The 21,827-nt window shown below is 38.7% G+C and overlaps 1 protein-coding gene across 1 annotated transcript in view; it reads left to right on the top strand.

Annotated features, from left to right (window-relative positions):
• The window catches only part of LOC107611368, a 30,237-nt gene continuing 19,465 nt past the window's right edge, over nt 11,056–21,827 (top strand). The window contains exons 1-2 of the mRNA XM_016313304.1: nt 11,056–11,287; nt 11,633–12,299. Of these exons, the coding sequence (XP_016168790.1) occupies nt 11,056–11,287; nt 11,633–12,299 (899 nt within the window). The remainder of the gene's footprint in view (nt 11,288–11,632; nt 12,300–21,827) is intronic.

The following is a 21,827-nucleotide window of genomic DNA, read 5'->3' as shown; positions in this document are numbered from 1 at the left end:
CTTATCATATTTTTATTAATTTCACTTATTAATGATATTAATTATAATATCATATCTCTAACTATTAGACATTCTTGTAATCACTATTTAATATTTTCTTTTATAATTTGAATGTTATAATGCCATATGATTCTCTCTTTTATGTTTAATTAATAAATAGATATCAAAAAATGGCATCTTTAGAGAGAGATTCAAATCTTATATTTAAGAATACAATAATGACTAATAACAATTAAAAATAGTAATAATATTCATTAAATAATTTTAATTATAATTAATTTTTATTTTCTTTAATTCATTTATTATTATTGCAAACATTGACAAATGTGAAAGCTTTTTGTTTAATAGATTTTTTATTGTTAATCTGGATCATGAAGGTTGTTTATTCTCTCTAGCTAAAAATCACAACTCTATTTCAATTACAAGCATAATTGGAATAGGTCAAGGAAATTTACTAGAAGGAGTTGAAGAATAATTTGAACAACAGACAAACTCACCTGATGAGATTATTGTCCGTCAATCAATTTTCGAGAATATGAAAAACCACACTAGCGAGCTTTGATGAGGTATGGTAATAAACTGATTTAATTTTTTTTGTACATCTATAATTATATTGTACTAACTAAGTTCATACACATAACATTCATAAGTTCATATACATAACATCCATAATTTTGTATTAATAATATTCATAATTTTACACATATGATGTCTATAATTAATAAATTTTTATAATTAATATTACCAAATTTTAAACTATGTGTTTTATTGTATTTTTCAAATTATCTCATATGTACATTAATAGGTCATGATTTTAATTATTTTAATATTTTTATTTAATATTTATATGTATGCTTATTTATTGATTTTAATATGACGAGTTAATAATTATTTTTAAAAATTTATTTTTTAATTTTTGTTTATATCTTATCTTTTATTTTTTATCTTCTAATAGTTTATACGTAAAATATGAGTTGTGCAATAAAAGTTGTTAAAATTTTTGAATTTAACCTTTATAATTTCTACAGAAAAATTGTATTTTAATGGGTAATAATGTGATTGAAGAATTTTAGGAATTTAATTTAGAAGAAACTGAAATTGATTTTGAAAAGAATATTAATGACTCCAAACACGCAGAAAAATAATAGGTAATAAGAAAAATAAATAATAAAAAGATGTATATCACTTATTTATAAAAAAAAATTAATTTTTAACTACTTAATATGACTCTAACTTTTAAAGATGTAAATAAAAATAATTTGTTTTGAAAAGCTAATGGTAGCTTTTAATTAATAATGGACCTCTGCAATAACTTACTGGACCTAAGTGACAGATCTTAAAAACAATAAGAGTACGTGTTTGGTATTACTTATTGGAAAAGTATTTGTATTTTTAAAAGTATATAACTCAGTATTTTATGTTGCTTAAATTAAAAAATTCATACGTTTAGCTTGTGCTGTTGATTTTGGAAATTTTTTTATGTGCTTTTAAAAGTACTAGTAGTGATGCATTTCAAAAACAGTATTCATCACTCAAAATTTAAAAATTTAATATAACTAAATATCTTAATAAATATCTTAATTTAATTATCATATTTATTGCAGTTAAATGGTTAGCTGATAAATTTTGAATTTGATAAATTATTTAAAGTCCAAGGATAAAATTTTTATTAAGATAATAAATACCTCTATCACACAGGTAACTAAATATGTTTTGAGTTATTTAATACTACTAATAGAGTAAAAAGAAACGAAAAAAAATGATAAAATATTTTGTATGCAAACTGAATTATTAGGCACTCTTGAATTTTGGCCCTTAGATAGGATTAAGGAAAAATAAATAAATAAAAATGACTCCTACCTCGACTAAGGACTCGTCGGCCTCTCTCTCTTCTTTCACTTCCAACCTCACTTTTTCTTCTTTTGAGAAGAGAAAATATAGAGAGAAGAGAAATTTCACTATTTCAATTTTTTTTAAATCAATTTTTTTATTAAATCGAAATTCTGGTTGAAATTCCATTTCGATTAAAGTACTCCTCACATTTTTCTTTATACTATTTAATGTGTAAGTATCTTTTCTATTTTTTTAATGAATTTGTATTTAAATTTGTTAAGTTTAATTATGATTTAAGTATTTTAAGTCAATATGAATGCTACTTTGAGTTGTGTTCAATTTGATTTATTTCAGATAGCATTCGGACGGATTTAACAGAGTTCGTATAGGAAAAAAGGAAGAAAGTGGATGATGCTGTCAACCCTGACCTCCTCACACTTCAACGGGTATAACTTGAGCTACAGAGGTCCAATTGATGCGGTTCCAGTGGCATTAAAAAACTAACTTCTAGAGCTTTCTAACGAGATATTATAATTTATACTTTTCTTTTGGAATCACGGACTTGGTAGCGCCAAACTTGGGATTCTCCAAATTTGACTCCATGATCATTACAAACTCCCAATTCATGGTGTCTTGGTGGCGCCAAGGATTAAGAATTATTGATTATTGGACACGGGTGGAGTGGCGCTAACCCAAGTTTGGTACCAACTTTGGAAAAGTCAGTGGTTCCCACGTCTCTACAGCGGCCAACAACGAAGATCTTCAATATATTTTGATTAAACTTTATTTTATTTTACAATAGGAAAAGATATTATTTAGTTTTAAAAAATATATTTTACATTAATTAGGATTAGATATAAAAGGAAAAAGATTCAGCACTTCGTTCTCTCTTCTTTCTTATGCACCTCATTCTACAGTTTATACTTTGAAACCCTAGTTTTCTCTCTAAGTCATGAGTAACTAAACCTCCACTGTTAAGGTTAGGAGCTCTGTTTATTCTATGGATTAATACTATTACTCTTCTATTTTAATTAATGTATTGATTTCAATTTCAAGAATTGATTTTCGTTCTTCATCTTAAGGATTTGGGTAGATCAGAATAATAACCCTTATTCTAATTGTGTTCTTGTTAAATCTTAGAAAAGTAATTTACTTGAACAAGCTAATTATCTGGACTTAACAGGATACGTGACATATAATCCTCTTATATTTGGGTAATTAGGATTTGTGTGGTTGATAAACTAGAATTGGACTTAAACCTCTAATTAAAATTAAGTGACCAAGAAATTGGCGGTTAACTAGGTTAGAGGAGACTAAATTACTAAGGAATTAGGGTTTAGTCAAATATAGTTTGCCATGAATTGAATCTTGCATAATTAAAATAGTTGGTAAGAAATAGAAATCCGGAAGATAAACAACTTTGAAACCTTAACTGTTCTCTCATATAATCTTCACAACCCGTTTACTGCTTGCTTTCTAATTCTCAGAATTTACTATTTAATGCAATTAAACTCTCAAAACACAATTTTCTGCTTGTCTGGCTAAGTGAATAACTCAACCATTATTTGCATGTTTTTAAGTTTTCTTCCGAATTTTGTGCTATGACTGAAACAATGCTTCTTTGGCCTTAAATTTGCTAATTTTTAATCTTCTCTTATTATCATTTAATGCCGTGATATGTATGTTAAGTGTTTTCAGGTTTTATAGGGCAGGAATGACTTAGAGGATGGAAAGGAATCATGCCAAAGTTGAAGAAACACAAGAAATTGAGGATTTGAGAAGCTGGCCTCAACGCGCATGCATGGATGACGCGTACGCGTGACCGGTGCAGCAGACAAATGATCCACGCGTACGCATGGCAAGTTCAATATCCAGCGATGCGTACGCGTAGCTGACGCATACGCGTGACGAGCGTCACGTGCTGCAGTTACGAGAAAACGCTGGGGGCAATTTCTGGGCTACTTTTGACCCAGTTTCAGGCCCGAAAATGAGGACAAGAGGCTGCAGAGTGAAGCTAGAAGGGGGATTCATTCACTTTTCATTCATTCACACTTTAGGTTTTAGATGTAGGTTTCTAGAGAGAGAGGCTCTCTCCTCTCTAGGTTTTAGGGGTTTTAGTCTTATTTCTTCTTAGCTTTAGAATTTTATCTTGCTTTAATTTAGTTTTCTTCTACCTTTTATTGTTCTAATATCTTAGTTTTTCTTCTTTTGTTGATTTTCTTATTTTTCCAATTTAGTTTATGAATTCTTCTCGTTAGATTCAATTTCCTTTAATGCAATTTGAGGTATTTCATGTTTATTGCTTCTTTCTTCATTTGTTGTTATTGATTCCTTGCAATTGTTAGTCTTAGATTTTACATTCTCTTGTTACTTTTCTATGCTTTTATTTTGTGTCTTCCAAGTGTTTGATCAAATGCTTGGTTGGATTTTAAAATAGAATTTTTTGTTCTTAACTTGGATTGATTAATTAGAGACTCTTGAGTTATCAAAATTCTTTTGTTGATTGGTGATTGAAAGTTGCTAGTTGGCTTAAGCCTAACTAAATCTAGTCTTTGATTAGGACTTGTGAACTTAAGTTGATTTTGCTCGCTTGACTTTCCTTCATTTGTTAGAGGATAACTAAGTGAAAGCGATTTCCACTTACCATTACAATTGATGATGATAATGAGGATAGGAATTCCAATTCTCAATCCTTGCTAGGACCTTTCTTAGTTGTTAGTTTATTTTTCTCGCAATTTATATCTTCTTGTTCCTTATTTCAAAACCTCAAAAAGAAGTACATCATAACCAATAATAAACATACTTCCCTGCAATTCCTTGAGAGACGACCCAATTGAATACTTCGGTTTATTTTTATTGGGGTTTATACTTGTGACAACCTAATTAAACGTTGATTGAGGTTTAATTTTCAGTTTAGATCTATATTTACAACGAAGTTATTTTGAGAAATTCTTTACCAATATTTTTCCTCTGTCAAGTTTTCGGCGGCGTTGCCGGAGAATTGCAAATGTGTGCCTTGTTATTGGTTATATGTTAATATTGTAAATATCTTGATTTTTTGGTGTGTTTGTTAGTTTTTTTTTGCTTGTTTTAGAACTTTGTTTGCTTATTTTTAGTTAGTATTTGTTTTTATTTTCTCTCGCTATTATGAATTCTCACCCCTTTGGCTTTGAATGTGGTTACAATTATGTTGTCGGAAGTGGAGATTACAATGAAGGCTTGCATCAAGGATGGGACAATCAAAGATGGGAGGAGCCACAAGGATTTGATCAACCCTCTTGGCAACAACCTCCTCCAATGTACTATGAGCAACAACCATTCCATGATGCATACCAAGACAATGGTTATGGTGGACCTCTTTGTGACAATCAACAACCACCACCATATACCTATGAACCCGGGCTCCTCAATATAGTCCTCAACCACCATACTCACAAGCCCCATTTTACCAAACACCATCCTATGACCCATATCCATCATACAACCAACCTTCCTTACCTCACCCTTGTGACCATTATGAAACAAAATCTATAGAACCACAACAATTCTAACATAATTACTCCCAAGAACCACCACCTCAATATACACCACCTCCATATTTCCACCAAGAAGAACCACCTTCCTATTATGAACCCTTTCTCCCAAATAATAAACCCTCCTATCCACCCCAAGCCCCAATGGATGATTCTCTCACTTTATTACTTCAAGAGTAACGTGAAACTCAAAGGAGGATACTAGAATTTATGGCTACCTTGACCGAGGTAGTAAACACTTTGGCCTCCCAATACTCATGCACTCAAAGCACTCCCATTGCCAATTGTGGAGAATCAATAGAAGAGTGTAGCATGAAGGAGAGATTAGAAACTCCGGTGGAGAACAAGGAGTAGGATTTTGTATTGGAACAACTGGAGGAAGCTATAATTGTTGAAGAGGAAGAAGTGGTTGAAGACTTAGGAGATGTGGAACCTCCATAGGAATCTCAAGTCCTAAAACCTCCCTCCAAGAAGCTTGAAATTGATGTTGAGGAGAATAGTGCACAACCTGCAATGCATGTTCCCCATGAAGAATTGGATGAAATCAAGCAAGAAACAAGTTCCTTTGATGATGAAGATGCCACATCACATCCTCCTGGTGATGAACTTGCATCTGCAATTGAACCCCTTGAGTTTGAAAAACCTTCTCCGAGTGAATTCGAGAGTGATGTTGAGGTAGACTTTTCTCAACCTCTAGCTTATGGCTTGAGTGATGGAGAAAAATTAGAAGAACTTGATAAGGAAGAGGTTGCAGTGAAGGAAGCATGTCAAGAGGTGGAAGTTATCAAGGAAGAGCACAAGGGAGTGGAGCTTGCAAGATCATTGGAAATACCTCCCCAAGCCATTACCATCGAACACAACATTCAAGTGGATAAAATTCTTATCCTTAACCTTTACCTTCCCACTTGAATATGGGTTGCTTGAGATGGATGGTCAACTTAGAGCTCTTTGTGGCTTTAAGAGTAAAAGGGAGATGGTTAGTGGTTGGAGTTGTCATGCAAGGTTCAATATGGTTGCATGCTCAAAGTCTAAATGCAAAGGTTGGTGTAGAGCTAGATTTCTTGGGTCTAGAAAGTTGTTTGGATGCCTTATAGAGAATTCGGATTGCTTGCCACCCGGTTGGAACAAAGATGATCAACTTGAAGACTGGTGTAGAAATAAGATTTGGGATCTCGGCATACAAGGGATCAACTTTGGGAGCTCAAAGCTTGTGAAGAACTTCATTAAGGCTTGGTTAATTTATTTGGAAATGTTGGAGCTTATCTGAAGTCCAAGCGTTGGTGGAAGTTTCAAGATGAGTTCAAGCACAAGCCACCATGACAAGGAGCTCACCAAATGTCCAACTTAAGGACTTTAACTAAAAGTGCTAGGTGAGAGACAACCCACCATGGTATGATCTTCCTTTTCCATAATTTTTATTTTATTTTATTTTATTTGCTATCCTTCTTTCATTACATGTGTGTGATACATTTCAATTTTGCGAATTTACCTCTGTTTTGAAAAAAAAATTTCTACCTGCCACGTGCGCATGACCGACGCGCACGCGTCATATTTGATGCTGGCCCTCTCTGGTACGAACACCAGAGAGTTGGGCTGAAACCATGCAGGCGGGGTGCCAGGCGCACAACCCATCCCGTTAAAATTAGTAAATAATTACTCAATAAATTAAATTTTAATTAGATAAATTATAAATCTAAATCTAATATTAAAATAGGATAGAGCTCTTTAAAACGAAAATTTTGACACTAATTTCAAAGAATTTGGACCAAAATTGGGTCAAACGGGCTGAACTGGTTGAACCGGGCCCGTCGGCCTAACCAGACCCATCACTTAAATGGACAAAAGCCCATTTCCTTCCCCATTCAGTAAAGAAACACGCTGAATAGCCAAGGGGAGAGGAGAGCTTCCTAACCCTCACCACCACCTTAATCCACCATAACTTCCTCGTTCGAGCTCCGATCGCCGCACCGTTTGCGGCCACGCGTCCAGCGCGTCGAGCTCTACGTTTCTATCAGATCAATTTTACGAGTAAGCCATAATCAAACCTCAGATTCTCTACCCCCTTTTGACTTTCGAAATTTGTGTCTTTATAATGAGATTTTGTCAAATTTGGTATTGTAGGTTCAAATTAGCTTATGGAGCTTGTGGATTTTGGCTCTCTTGGTCCATGGGTACGGTGAGAATTCTTGCCTTGGCCAATTCTTGGTTTTGAGCATGTGAATTCTAAATATTGAATCATATATGTATGATAGGTGTGAACTAGGTGTGTATATACAAGTATTGGGATTGAATTGTGGACATTTGAAGGCTTGGCGAAGGATTGGCGCCAAGATCTTGATGGTTTTGTGAGTTTGGGGCTATGTGTATGATTTAAGTGTTGCCTTGGACCAACGCGGAAATCGGCCAAGGTATGGTTTAGGTTTCGCGTATTTAATATATCATGTTCTGTGAAAACTTAGGCTAGATGACCCTAGGATAAGTTGAAATGTGTAATTATATTAATGTTTAGTAACTTTGATGGATTTATTAAATGATATTGAGAATGAGTAGTGATTGATGATTTTGTTGAAAGTGTGGTGTTGGTGTTTGATGATGAATTCAATTGATTTTGATTGAGATTGATTTAGTGTACTTGATATAAATTAGTAATTCATGATGTAAATGTTGAGCCATTCATGAGAGTGGTGTGGAGTATTTATTATTGGTAATTGTTGAATAAAAGGGTTAAGTGTATATGTTGGTATGTGTGACAAGGGAATTATGTATATGCATGAGTATATTTGCCATTGATTTGGATTGAGGAAATGTAAAGATGTATGTGTATATGTAGGAAGTTATTGAATGATTAAGAATATTGGGTGCGGTGTGTTGTACAATGAACGGAAGGTGTGGAATTGAGTATTGGTAATGCTTTAATTGTGAAATGTTCAGGTATGGAATGAGATTTTCGTAAAAATAGGGGTTTGGTAATTTTTGGAAAAATTGATTTTTAATGAACTTTGGTGGTTCATAACTCGAATCTCTAAATTTGGATGAAGATGAGATTTGTTTCAAATAAAAGAGGGTTTCATAAGCTTGAGAACAGTATAAATGTTGTGAAAAACTGAATTCTGTAGAGGAAGTTATGGACGCCAAAAATCTTGTGCAAAAAAAACTGAAATTTTTAAAGTACAGCAGAATCAGGATTTCTAGTGTGTGCCTAGGCACACTGGTGTGCGCACACACCCAGCGGTAACAAAAACTTCACTTGTGTGTATGCACGCCTTTGTGCGCACGCACACCTTGTGTTTTATAGAAAACGAGCATACGCACGCCATGGTGCGCACGCACGCCATGGTGTGCACGCACACAGAAGGACATGTATACTGCTGGTAGCGCTCGCACAGGTGAGGCACACGCACACTAAGAAGTTCCTGGCCGATGTGCGCACGCACACTTATGTGCGTCCGCACATACTCTATTTTTCCAACACTTGTATTTTTATGATTCAAACATGGTTTCGAACCTCTAAACCTCTATTTTTATCCTTTTAATCCTAGATCTTACTAGTAAGCTTAGTAATTAGTTGAAGTTAGGAATTTGAGGTAACTTGGGAATGAAGAAATGGGTAAACATGATGAATTATGAGAGAATGATGTGAAGGGTAAATGAACATATGTTGCTATGGCTAAGATGAATGATTATATGATGAATGTGAATGATTTTGAATATTATGCGGCTTATGAATTTAATGATATCTGAGATACGAGTTTCCTTGGGTAAAAGAACCGTGGCTTGCCACTACGTGTTCCAAGTTGAAACTCGATACTCTGTTGACCTTACGTCGTAAGGGTGACTGGGCACGTATAAATTATCGGGAATGGATGTATCCCATTGAGTAAGATATATATGAATGAACGATTGTATAAATGATGAATGAATGAGAAATCTATGCATAGACTCGTGGGGATGCGCGACAAGGGACAGTCTAAGGTTTTCGGACATGTCGGGTTGGCTGGATAACCGACAGATGAGCCTCATCAACCTTAGGACAGGCATACATCATGTGCATTCTGTTTGTTTTGTCTGTTATGCATTACTTGGGATTGCTAAACTGAATATATAATATGCTAATTGTTATATTTTCTACATGCACTACCTGTTTTCTATTTGTGCTTGAAATTGTTTGGTTGTTTGTCTCTACTAAATCATTGGTGATGGTGGAGCGGAGGAAAGGTGGATCGGTTCGGTGTTATAGTTAAGTTTAAGTGGATAAGATTAGAATTCCGTAGAATACCTACCCTTTTTATGGATTCCGTCTAGAATTAAGCTTTGTGACTGGGTGTTGGCATTCTAGGACTGCCTCTGGTATTCCCATGACCTTATATATTATATGTGTGACACCTTTACCATACTGAGAACCTCCGATTCTCACCCCATACTGTGTTGTTATTTTCAGATGCAGGTCGAGAGGCTCCTCGCTAGGCGTTTGGATTCTTGGAGCGGAGTAGTCCTTGTTCTTTTGATTATCAGTTTATATATATGTACTTAGCTACTTAGATTTCTCTCCAAGAAACATGATTATTTTGTCCCTTATAGAGGTTAAAGGAGAGTTAAGATTTTACTTCTGTATTTTGGGTATTTCGGGATACTTGTATATGTATGTAAATATTCTCCGGCCAGCCTTGGCTTCGCAGGTTGAGTTAGGAGCTAGTTATGCTGTATTTTTGGCTATCTATCCACTCTTTTGCTTATTCTATCTATGATATTTAGGTTTCTTAACACGCAAGTAATTCCGTTTCCTGAGCGTTGCGCTTTTTATTTTACGATTTTGCTTTACCTGTTTTTCAAGGCTCCTAGTATATTATATTTTTCCACTATTATACGTATGTATTTTCTGATTAGAGGTCCGTAACAGAACACTACCTCTATTCTACGACTTAAGCGTAAAGCTCTGTGTAGTAGGGTGTTATATTATAGTATCAGAGCAATTCGTTTCTATAGAGCCTGAGGACGAACTGACTATGCTTCTGTAAATTCTCTGTGTATGTGTCTATGTGCTATTAGGATATCTAACTGATATATGTGGCATAAACGTTCATGGGCATGCATTTGGGACTTAAAGCACTAGACTTGCGATATTGAGACTGATCAACTTGATATCACTTGTTTGGTGTGTATAGGGACCAGATGTCGACTCGCAGACGCGGACGCGGGCGAGGTAGAGGCAGAATAGGAAATGTAATGCCTGAAGTGACAAGGAATAATCCTAACCCTGTAGACTTTATGGCTGCCCTAGAGAACATGGCTGCAGCTATACAGGCGATAGCTAAAGCCCAGGGAAACCAAATAAACAATGGAAATAATGGCAACAACGGCGATGGGGGTCCTATGACGCTTTCCTCCTTTCTGAAGGTTCATCCTCCGACCTTCAGGGGAACCTCAAACCCTACCGATGCCGACAATTGGATTCAAGCTATAGAGCGAGCATTACAGGCTTAACAGATTCCTGAAGAGCAGTGGGTTGAGTTTTGAACTTATCAACTACAAGGCGAGGCTCAGCATTGGTGGCAGGGCATGAGGCATATTATGCAGCCTGATGGAGTTGTAATTTCTTGGATTGTTCCGAATAGAGTTCTATAAGAAGTACTTTCCCAGTTCAGTCAGAAATGCTAAGGAACTTGAACTGCTTCAGCTTAAACAAGGCCAGATGACTGTTACTGAGTACAATGGCAGGTTTGAGGAATTGTGTCATTTTTCACAAATTTGTCAAGGAGCTCCTGAGGATTTTGCTAAGTGGAAATGTATCAAGTATGAGGGAGGTCTTCGGAGTGACATTCTGAGTTTTGTTGCACCTATGGAGATCAGGGTATTCTCTGAACTCGTGAACAAGAGTAGGGTAGCTGAGGAGTGTGTGAGAAAGGCTGCAGCAGAGAAGGGAAGTATGAGAATGCCTTTCCAGAAGACCTCAGGGAGGAATTTTGCACCAAGGGGTAGACAATTCAAGCGTGGCGGCCTTGTCCCTTAGAATAATTCGTGGCAGGGTAACTTCAGGAGGCCGAATGCTAATACTAGTAAGGGAAGAAGGTGTGGAAAGCAGCCACAGCAGGATTTGAGCTGTCACAGATGTGGGAAGTATCATCCATGAGTTTCATGCAGGTTTGGGACTGGAGTATGTTATTTCTGTGGACAGCCCAGACACTTGGCCAATAACTGCCCAGAGAAGAAGAAGTATGAGATTGGCAGAGTGCAGTAGCCAGGGAGAGTATATACTACTTCTGCGGTAGGTGCTGAGGGGTCAGAGACACTTATTAGAGGTAACTGTGAGATAGCCGGTAAAACTTTAAATGCCTTATTTGATTCTGGAGCAACACATTCATTTATTGCATTTGAAAAGACTGATGAGTTAGGATTGAAAATAGTGATCCTGGGGTATGATTTAAAGGTGTATAATGCTACCCATGAGGCTATGGTGACTAGGTTAGGATGTCCACAAGTTCCATTTCGAATACAACAGCGTGAATTTGTGCATGATCTAATTTGTCTTCCGATGACTAGTCTTGATCTCATTCTGGGGTTGGACTGGTTATCCAAGAACCATGTTCTGCTCAAATGTTCAGAAAAATCAGTGTGCTTTATGCCGGAAGACACAGAAGGGCCAGTTGTGGCGAATAGTTATTACTTGAATTCTATAATGGTGAATTGTTCTGGGGCTGAATGTCAGGATATTATGTTGTTAACTGCGGGTGTTTCGGGTGATGATCAAAGCTTGGAGCAAATTCCAGTTGTGTGTGAGTTTCCAGAGGCGTTTCTGGACGATATTGATGAATTTCTACCTAACCGAGAGGTTGAATTCGCTATTGAGTTGGTGCCTGGGGCCGGTCCAATCTCGAGTGCTCCTTATAGGATGTCATCTCTAGAAATGGCCGAGATGAAGTCTCAGCTAGAAGATCTGTTGTGGAAAAACTTTATCCGGCTGAGTGTTTCTCCGTGGGGAGTGCCATTGTTACTGGTAAAGAAGAAAGACAGGAGTATACACTTATGTGTTGATTATCGGCAGTTGAATAAGATTGATGTGAAGAATAAATACCCGTTGCCAAGAATTGATGACCTGATGGACCAGTTACAGGGAGCTGGTGTATTTTCTAAGATTGATCTATGGTCCGGATACCACCAGATAAGGGTCAGAGATGAGGATATTGATAAACCCATATTTCATGAGTGCTTTTGTGCTTAATTAGAGTGATTTATTCAACTCTTCACCTACTTATTCACATTAATTGCATGGTTTTACTTTCCCTTCCTTATTATGTCATATTGTGAAAAACATGTTTCCTAAGCTTTAAAAAAATTAATTATTTTAATTACCTTTATTTCCATTCGATGCCGTGATTAGTGTGTTGAGTAGCTTCAGGTTTCCTAAGGCTGAATGACTTAAAGGATGAAAAAAGGAAACATACAAAAATGGAAGGAGAAGGCAAAACGGAGCTTTAAGGAAACTGGTATCCACGCGATCGCATGGACGACGCGATCGCGTGCCAGAAGCAAAGAAGCAGCGACGCGGCCGCATGACTGACGCGACTGCACGCCTTGAGTAGAACACCCACGACGTGGACGCGTGACTGACTCGATCGCGTGGAAAGGAAAAGCTCCAGATGACGCGACCACGTGACCCACGCGGATGCGTGACAGAGGCCACGTATCAGAATTTACAGAATATGCCCCCAGCAATTTCTGAAGCCCTTTTTGGCCCAGATCCAAGTACAGAAAGCATAGATTAGAGGTTATAAAGTGGAGGAATGCATCCATTCAGAGGGAGCTCGCCAATTTCTAGTTTCATGATTTAGATTTAGTTTAGAGAGAGATTCTCTCTCTCTCTTAGGATTTATGACTTCTTCTTGTTTTGGGAGTAACTCTGGATCCAGGTTTTAATGTTCTTTTATTTCAATTTTACTTTTATTTATTTGATTCCAATATTTGAATTGATTATTATAATTTAAATTATGAATTATTCCATGTTACAGATTTCTATTTGAATTAATGATATTTAAGGTATTTTTCAGTTTATGATTGTTCTCTTTGATTTAAGTTGCCATTGCTTCCCATCTAAGGACACTTTTATTATTCCAGCAATTTACTTTTTCCCCTTTTGGTCTTGGTTAAGAAATTAGTGACTCAACATTATCGAACTCAGCATAATTGAAAATCGTTATCTTGCTAATTGATCTGAACTTCAATAATCCCAACTTTTTCCTAGGAAATAAATAGGATTCGAAGGTCAAACTAATTAGTCCCTTGACTTACCTTTGCTTCATAGGTTAACTAAGTGGAATTAAGATACAACTTTCATTATTGTTGAGAGGGATAACTAAATTGGACTTCTAATTTCTCTTATCTTGCCAAAAGTTGTTTTACAGTTATTATTTATTTTTAATTGCCATTTAATTCACTCGTCATTTAAATTACTTGCTTCTCACCTTCTAAACCCCGATTACAACCTTTATAACCAATAATAAGAACATACTTCCTCGCAATTCCTTGAGAAGACGACCCGAGGTTTGAATACTCGGTTAACAATTTTTAAGGGGTTTATTACTTGTGACACCCAAAACATTTGTACGAAAGGGATTTTTGTCGGTTTAGAGACTATATCTACAACGTGACTATTTTTATGACATTCTTTACTGGCAGAAATCACGATCGTCAAAATGGCGCCGTTGCCGGGGAACTGCTAACGTGTGCCTTATTATTGGTTATTGTAAATATTTTTCTTTTGCATGTTTATTTATTTTTGTTTTTCCTTTTTATCTTTATTTGCTACTATGAACTCTCACCCCTCTCGCTTTGAGTTTGGTTCTAATATTGTTAAAGGAAATAGAAGTTACAGCAGTAATGTGCATCAAGGTCAGACCAATCAAGGATGGATGGAACCAAGAGGATCTAATCAACCCTTTTGGCAGCAACACCCTCCGAGATATCCTGGACAAAGACCATTCTACCGTGCATACCCAGCTGAAAGACATGGTGGACAACCTTGTAACTACCAACAAGCCCCACCCCGTGCATATGAACCATCCTTTCAACATAACCTCGAACCACCACACTCACAACCTTCTCTTCACCATTCGCCATCATATGATCCTTCCTTACCCCAATACCAATCCAATCGTTTCCAATCATCACCACTTTCTTTTGTATCATGTCCAAGTCCGGCAAACCGCGAAGTAGAGGATCGCCTAAAAGAAACAGTAATTAAATTTCAAACAACCATTCAACAACTGGAGCAAGCAATAATTCAATGGGCCACTAGGTGCTCAAATATACAAGGATCAACCACAGCTCCATGTGGACAGCCCGATGAAGAGCGTAGCATGAAAGAAATACTAGAGACTCCAGTGGACAAGACAGAGAATGAATTCGTACTAGAACAAGTGGAAGAAGCTGTCATTGTTCAAGAAGAAGAGTTGGTTGAAGATCTAGGAGATGCTGAACTTCCTTGGGAATCCAGAATTGAGGAAAACTCCGTCCAAGATGCTACAGTTGATGCTAAGGAGGATACCGTACAATCTCCAAGGCAAGTCGTTTATGAAGAATCAGACGGAATAATCCAAGAAGCAAATTTCCTTGATGATGATAGTCACAAGTCTAGTTCTCCTAGTGATGAACTTGCGTCTGCAAGTGAATTCTCTGAGATCGAAGAATTTTCTCCAAGTGAATATAAAGATGATGCGGAGGTAGATTTCTCTCAACCTGCAATCTATGACTCGAGTGATGAGGAAGACATAGAAGACTTTGACCAGGATACAGATACAATTGAAGATTTTTGCAAGGAAGTGGAAGAATTCACAGAAGAGCACAAGGAAACGGAACTTGCAGAACCACCAAAAACACCTATCCCAAGGCCATTACCACCTAATACAAGCTTCAAGTGGGTACAATCCTTAACTTATAATTTCACTTATTCACTTGAATATGGTTTGCTCTTTATTGTTTTCAATTTACCCTTTTTTTTATTTTAACATTAACCTGGAATCATGCATAGCATTCATGTTAATCACTGCATCCTGCATTTTTCAGTTAAAAAAAAAAAGGGGTTGCACGACGCGACCGCATGCCCCATGCGATCGCGTCATATCGCGAAAAACACCACCCATGCGACTGCGTGACCCACGCGGCCGCGTGACCCACGCGGCCGCGTGATATATATATCGGCGTAAGGATCCACGAACAGAAAGTTGGGCTGGAATCGTGCAGCTCTTGTGCGTTTCGCACAAATTGGCCTACGCGATCGCATGCCCCATGCGATCGCGTCACTTACCCAATACCAATCCCACGCAACCGCGTGAGCGACGCGATCGCGTCGCATGGATTGCATATCACCCCAAAAGGAGACAGAGAGTTGCGCCGAAACGGCGCTGGAGTCGTGCGTTTAGCACGAATTCCAGTGACGCGATCGCGCAACCCACGCGATCGCGTCACCCCTCTTTTCCCCCCTCTCATGCGATCGCGCGCCCCACGCGATCGCGTCTCCCCCATTTTCACCCCAACCACGCGACCGCGTGCCCCACGCAGCTCCCCTTCTCTCTTCTTCCTTCTTCCTCTCTCCTCCCCTTTCCACCACAGCCACCTCCGCGAGCACCGCCCAGCCACCGCCGGCCATCCAGCCGCGCCCCCCTCTCCGCCACCCACCCCCTTCAGCCAGCAACAACCACCGCCGTCGTAGCCACCTTCTTCCCTATTCCACCCCTTCCGCTTACCAGGTTCCGCAACACGCAACCCTTTCTATTCGTTTGTCACTTTTCTGTATTTTTTTTTCGTTTATGTTCATGATTAGGATAGCTAGACTTGCATGTTGTAGTGGATTTTTAGGTTGTTAGGTAGCTTAGGCTGTGGTTAGTGGATCTAGGTCTTTTTCCTTGCACTGTTCTTACTTCTGTTTTATCCTATGTGCAAATCTGTTGCTGCTATAATCATGATTCATATGCTGCTTTCTTGTATGTTGCTGCTGTTTACATTGAGTTTTTATGTTTATTTTATATCTCTGTACATGCAGCTTGCTTTCTTTTAATTCATATGACCTGATATGATTGCTGTTTATTTTCCGGGACAATCCAATTTTAGCCGGAATGTTGCCCAAATTTTTTGAAAATTGTTTTCATTCTTGTTTTGGTTTGGCAACTCTGTTTTACTCTGCTTACCCCAAACCATTTCATGAATGCTAGGGCCACTTTCTTATCCTCTTTGATTTCCTGGTTCATAACCTGCATTTGTGATTCACTGATTCCAATTTCTGATTTCTTTATTTCTATTCGAATCAGCATCACCCTGTTTTCTTTATTCGATTATGAGTACTTCTATTCTTACCTGTGAATCCTTGTTATATGGAATTTTTTCTATGCCACTTAATTTCCTAACTCACTAATTTTAATTTACTAATTTATTTTTACCATACTAACCCTTTTGATCTCTTTTCTGATCACTTTCACTTCCTCTAACTTTCTCACTATGGCATATTGATTTTTTTTCTTTCCATTTAACATTAATTCAATCACATTTCAATTACTCATTTTCCTTATTCTATTTCTCCCTTACCGCTTTGAGTTTCCTTTGTTTAAATTGCCTATTTGCTTTCCTATTTTATCCATTTCCTGGTTTTCTATTTTTCAGGATATCTGCCTCACAAAGGAAAGGCAAAGGCAAGGCTACTGGCAAGCGCAAGCGAGGAGATTCCTCCCAGTCCATCATTGCTCTAATGCACGATTCCTCATGGCGGGAGAAGAACTTCACAGGAATCCTATTGCAACTACTACCTTACTACCCTAGATGCAGTGAACCTGAGGGAAAAGCAAATTCTGGTCACTGAGGAGGCCATAGAGACCGTTCTCCAGCTCCCAGCCAAGTCCGATCAGCCAGATGGTTATGCACAGGCTGAGGAGGACATGGGCCAGATGCGGTTTGATTGGGATGCTGTGAAGGCACGGATAGCTCTCGACCCTGCTGTTCCTTGGGAGATGGGTCAGGACACCACTATGCCTAGAGGGATCAAGAGAGTGTACTTGAATGATGAGGCTCGGCTATGGCATCAGATCTTGAGCAATTATGTGATGCCGAGTACTCATGAGACTGAGATCCCGGCTGCCATGATCACCCTCCTCTGGTGTGTGCTGGAGGGTAAGGACCTGTACTTGCCTCATTTTATCCGGCATTATATGGCCAGGGTCCACGTCCGAGGCTGATAAACCCATATTTCATGAGTTCTTTTGTGCTTAATTAGAGTGATTTATTCAACTCTTCACATACTTATTCACATTAATTGCATAGTTTTACTTTCCCTTCCTTATTATGTCATATAATGAAAAACATGTTTTCTAAGCTTTAAAAATTAATTATTTTAATTACCTTTACTTCCATTCGATGCCGTGATTAGTGTGTTGAGTAGTTTCAGATTTTCTAAGGCTGAACGACTTAAAGGATGAAAAAGGAAACATGCTAGAATGGAAGGAGGAAGCAAAACGGAGCTTTAAAGAAATTGGTGTTCATGCGATCACATGGATGACGCGATCGCGTGCCAAGCACGAATCAGCAGCGACGCGGCCGTATGACTGACGCGACCGCGCGCCTTGAGTAGAGCGCACATGACGCGGTTGCATGATTGACGCGACCGCGTGGAAAGGAAAAGCTCCAAATGACGCGTCCGCGTGACCCACGCGGACGCGTGACAGAGGCCACACATCAGAAATTACAGAATACGCCCCCAGCGAATTCTGAAGCCCTTTTTAGCCAGATCCAAGTACAGACAGCATAGACCAGAGGTTATAAAGTGTGGGAATGCTTCCATTCAAAGAGAGCTCGCATATTTTCACTTTTCAATGATTTAGATTTAGTAGAGAGGGAGATCTTCTCTCTCTCTTTTAGGATTTAGGATTTCTTCTTGTTTTAAGAGTAACTCTGGATCCAGGTTTAATGTTCTTTTAGTTTTTACTTCTATTTATTTATTCCAACATTTGAATTGATTATTATAATTTGATCTAAGAATTCTTCCGTGTTACAGACAGTTATTTGAATTAATGATATTTGAGGTATTTTCAGTTTATGATTGTTCTCTTTGACTTAAGTTATCATTGCTTTCCATCTAAGGATATTTTTATTATTATTCCAGCAATTTTACTTCTTCTTTTCTTTTAGTTCTGGTTAAGAATTTAGTAACTCAACAGTTATTAAACTCAACATAATTGATAATCGTTATCTTGCTAATTGAGCTGAACTTAAATAATCCCAACCTTCTTTTAGGAAATAATTAGGATTCAAAGGTCAACTTAATTAGTCCCTTGATTTTCCTTTGCTCTGGTAAAGGTTGATCAAGTGGAGTTTAGATTCAACTTTCATTATTGTTGAGAGAGATAACTATGTTGGACCTCTAATTTCTCTACCTTGCTAAAAGTTGCTTTACAGTTATTATTTATCTTTAATTGCCGTTTAATTCACTCGTCATTTAAATTGCTTGCTTCTCACCTTCTAAACCCTGATTACAACCCTTATAACCAATAATAAGAACATACTTCCTCACAGTTCCTTGAGAAGACGACCCGAGGTTCGAATACTCGGTTAACAATTTTTAAAGGGGTTTGTTACTTGTGACACCCAACACGTTTGTACGAAGAGATTTTTGCCGGTTTAGAAACTATATCTACAACGCAACCGTTTCTATGAATTTCTTTACTGGTAGAAAACCCGAGTCAAAATGGCGCCGTTTCCGGGGAATTGCTAACGTGTTCCTTATTATTGGTTATTGTAAATATTTTTCTTTTGCTTGTTTAATTATTGTTGTTTTCCCTTTTTATCTTTATTTGCTACTATGAACTCTCACCCCTCTCGCTTTGAGTTTGGTTCTTTTCCTTACCCCAATACCAATCCAATCATTCCCAATCATCACCACTTTCCTTTGTATCATGTCCAAGTCTGGCAAACCGCGAAGCAAAGGACCGCCTGAAAGAAACAATGATTAAATTTCAAACAACCATTCAACAACTGGAGCAAGCGCTAATTCAATAGGTCACTAGGCGCTCAAATATACAAGGATCAACCACAGCTCCATGTGGACAGCCTGATGAAGAGCGTAGTATGAAGGAAATACTAGAGACTCCAGTGGACAAGACAGAGAATGAATTCGTACTAGAACAAATGGAAGAAGCTGTCATTGTTCAAGAAGAAGAGTTGGTTGAAGATCTAGGCGATGCTGAACTTCCTTGGGAAGCCAGAATTGAGAAAAACTCCGTCCAAGATGCCACAGTTTATGCTAAGGAGGATACCGTACAATCTCCAAGGCAAGTCGGTTACGAAGAATCAGACGGAATAATCCAAGAAGCAAATTCCCTTGATGATGATAGTCACAAGTCTAGTGCTCCTAGTGATGAACTTGCATCCGCAAGTGAATTCTCTAAGATCGAAGAATCTTCCCCAAGTGAATATGAAGATGATGCGGAGGTAGATTTCTCTCAACTTCCAATCTATGACTCGAGCGATGAGGAAGACATAGAAGACATTGACCAGGATACAGATACAATTGAAGATCTTTTCAAGGAAGTGGAAGAATTCACAGAAGAGCACAAGAAAACGGAACTTGCAGAACCACTAAAAACACCTATCCCAAGGCCGTTACCACCCAATACAAGCTTCAAAGATCTCTGCGGCTTTAAGAGTAAGAGGGAAATGGCTCGTATTCAGAGCTGGTGCACCCGGTTCAATAAAGTTCAATGCTTCACCTCGAAGTACACGGATTGGTATCGTGCTCAATTGCATGGATCACGGAGGACGTTTGGTCACCACGATGAGATTCTACTTTTTAACCCGCTCGAATGGAAACTTACAAATCAAAACGGAGGTGGATCAAAAAACACAGCTTGGGATCATGGATTATGTTCTGACATTCGTCATCCCGGGAGGCTGGATATCTGTTTAAAGCTGCGCAGGAGCTTTACATGGCTAGTTTGGGACCCCGGAGGATATTGGCATTTCAAGCACTGGTGGAGATTTTTGGACGAATTTAAACACAAGCCACCATAACAGGATACTCTTCCAATGTCCAACTTAAGGACTTTAACTAAAAGTGCTAGGTGGGAGACAACCCACCATGGTATGGTCGCTTCTTTTTCAATTTATTTCTTGTTAATTGCTTTCATTTTCCCTTTTTCTTTTTAATTTATTAAACCTAGAATCATGCATAAGCATCCATGATAGTCATTGCATTCTGCACTTTTCATGCATAAAAAAAGAGTGGTTGCATGGCGCGACCGCATGCCCCATGCAATCGCGTCATATCGCGAAAGACACCACCCATGCGACCGCGTGACCCACGCGGCCGCGTGATATATATATCGGCGTAAGGATCCAACGAACAGAAAGTTGGGCTGGAATCGTGCGGCCCTTGTGCGTTTCGCACAAATTGGCCCACGCGATCGCATGCCCCATGCGATCGCGTCACATGTACAATATCAATCCCACGCGACCGCGTGAGCGACGCGATCGCATCGCATGGATTGCACATCACCCCAAAAGAAGACAGAGAGTTGCGCTGAAACGGCGCTGGAGTCGTGCGTTTAGCACGAATTCCAGCGACGCGATCGCGCGACCCATGCGATCGCGTCAACCTTCTTTCTCCCCTCTTATGTGATCGCGCACTCCACGCGATCGCGTCACTCCCATTCTCATCCCAGCCACACGATCGCGTGCCCCACGCGGCCGCGTGGATTCGAAAATATAACCCCCCAGCCCGTGAACCCTATCAGTCGTGCAGCCCTCTGGTGCACGAAATTGTGATGTCCAGGCTCAAACTATTCCTGGCACGTGAGCAACTTGGTACGCGTAATCGTGATTACACATTCATAATTTGTCACAACTTCGATACAACTGACCAGCAAGTGCACTGAAAGAGAGTGGTGAGAAGAAGTGAGTGGAGGTAGGTGGGGATCTTGTGGGGTCCACAGATCCTGAGGTGTTCAAGGATTTACATCCTTGCACCCATTAGGTGTGTAAAAATGCCTTTGTACCCAACTCTGGGCATTCATCGCCAGGCTGGTGGCCATTTTGGGCGTTCAACGCCCATTTGTGTGCTATTTCTGGCGTTGAACGCCAGAACCATGCCTGTTCTGGCGTTCAGCGCCCCCGGCTTTTGCAAACTCCAGAAATCTATACCTGGAACGTACCTTGAAGATTCCAGAAGCCCTCCAGCAGTATACTACTGAGCAAATCAAGCAAAGGGGCTGGTTCTTTTTGGAGAGACCACTGACAGAGGTCAATGCATCTTGGATCAAGGAATTCTATTGCAACTACTACCTTACTACCCTTGATGCAATGAACCTGAGGGGAAAGCAAATTCTGGTCACAGAGGAAGCCATAGAGACTATTCTCCAGCTCCCAGCCAAGTCCGATCAGCCAGATGGTTTTGCACAGGCTGAGGAGGACATGGGCCAGATGCAGTTTGAC

The sequence above is a fragment of the Arachis ipaensis genome, chromosome B08 (assembly GCF_000816755.2).
Source record: "Arachis ipaensis cultivar K30076 chromosome B08, Araip1.1, whole genome shotgun sequence".
NCBI lineage: Eukaryota > Viridiplantae > Streptophyta > Magnoliopsida > Fabales > Fabaceae > Arachis > Arachis ipaensis.
The sequence above is the reverse complement of the archived record's forward strand: the minus strand, read 5'-3'. Positions and strand labels throughout refer to the sequence as shown.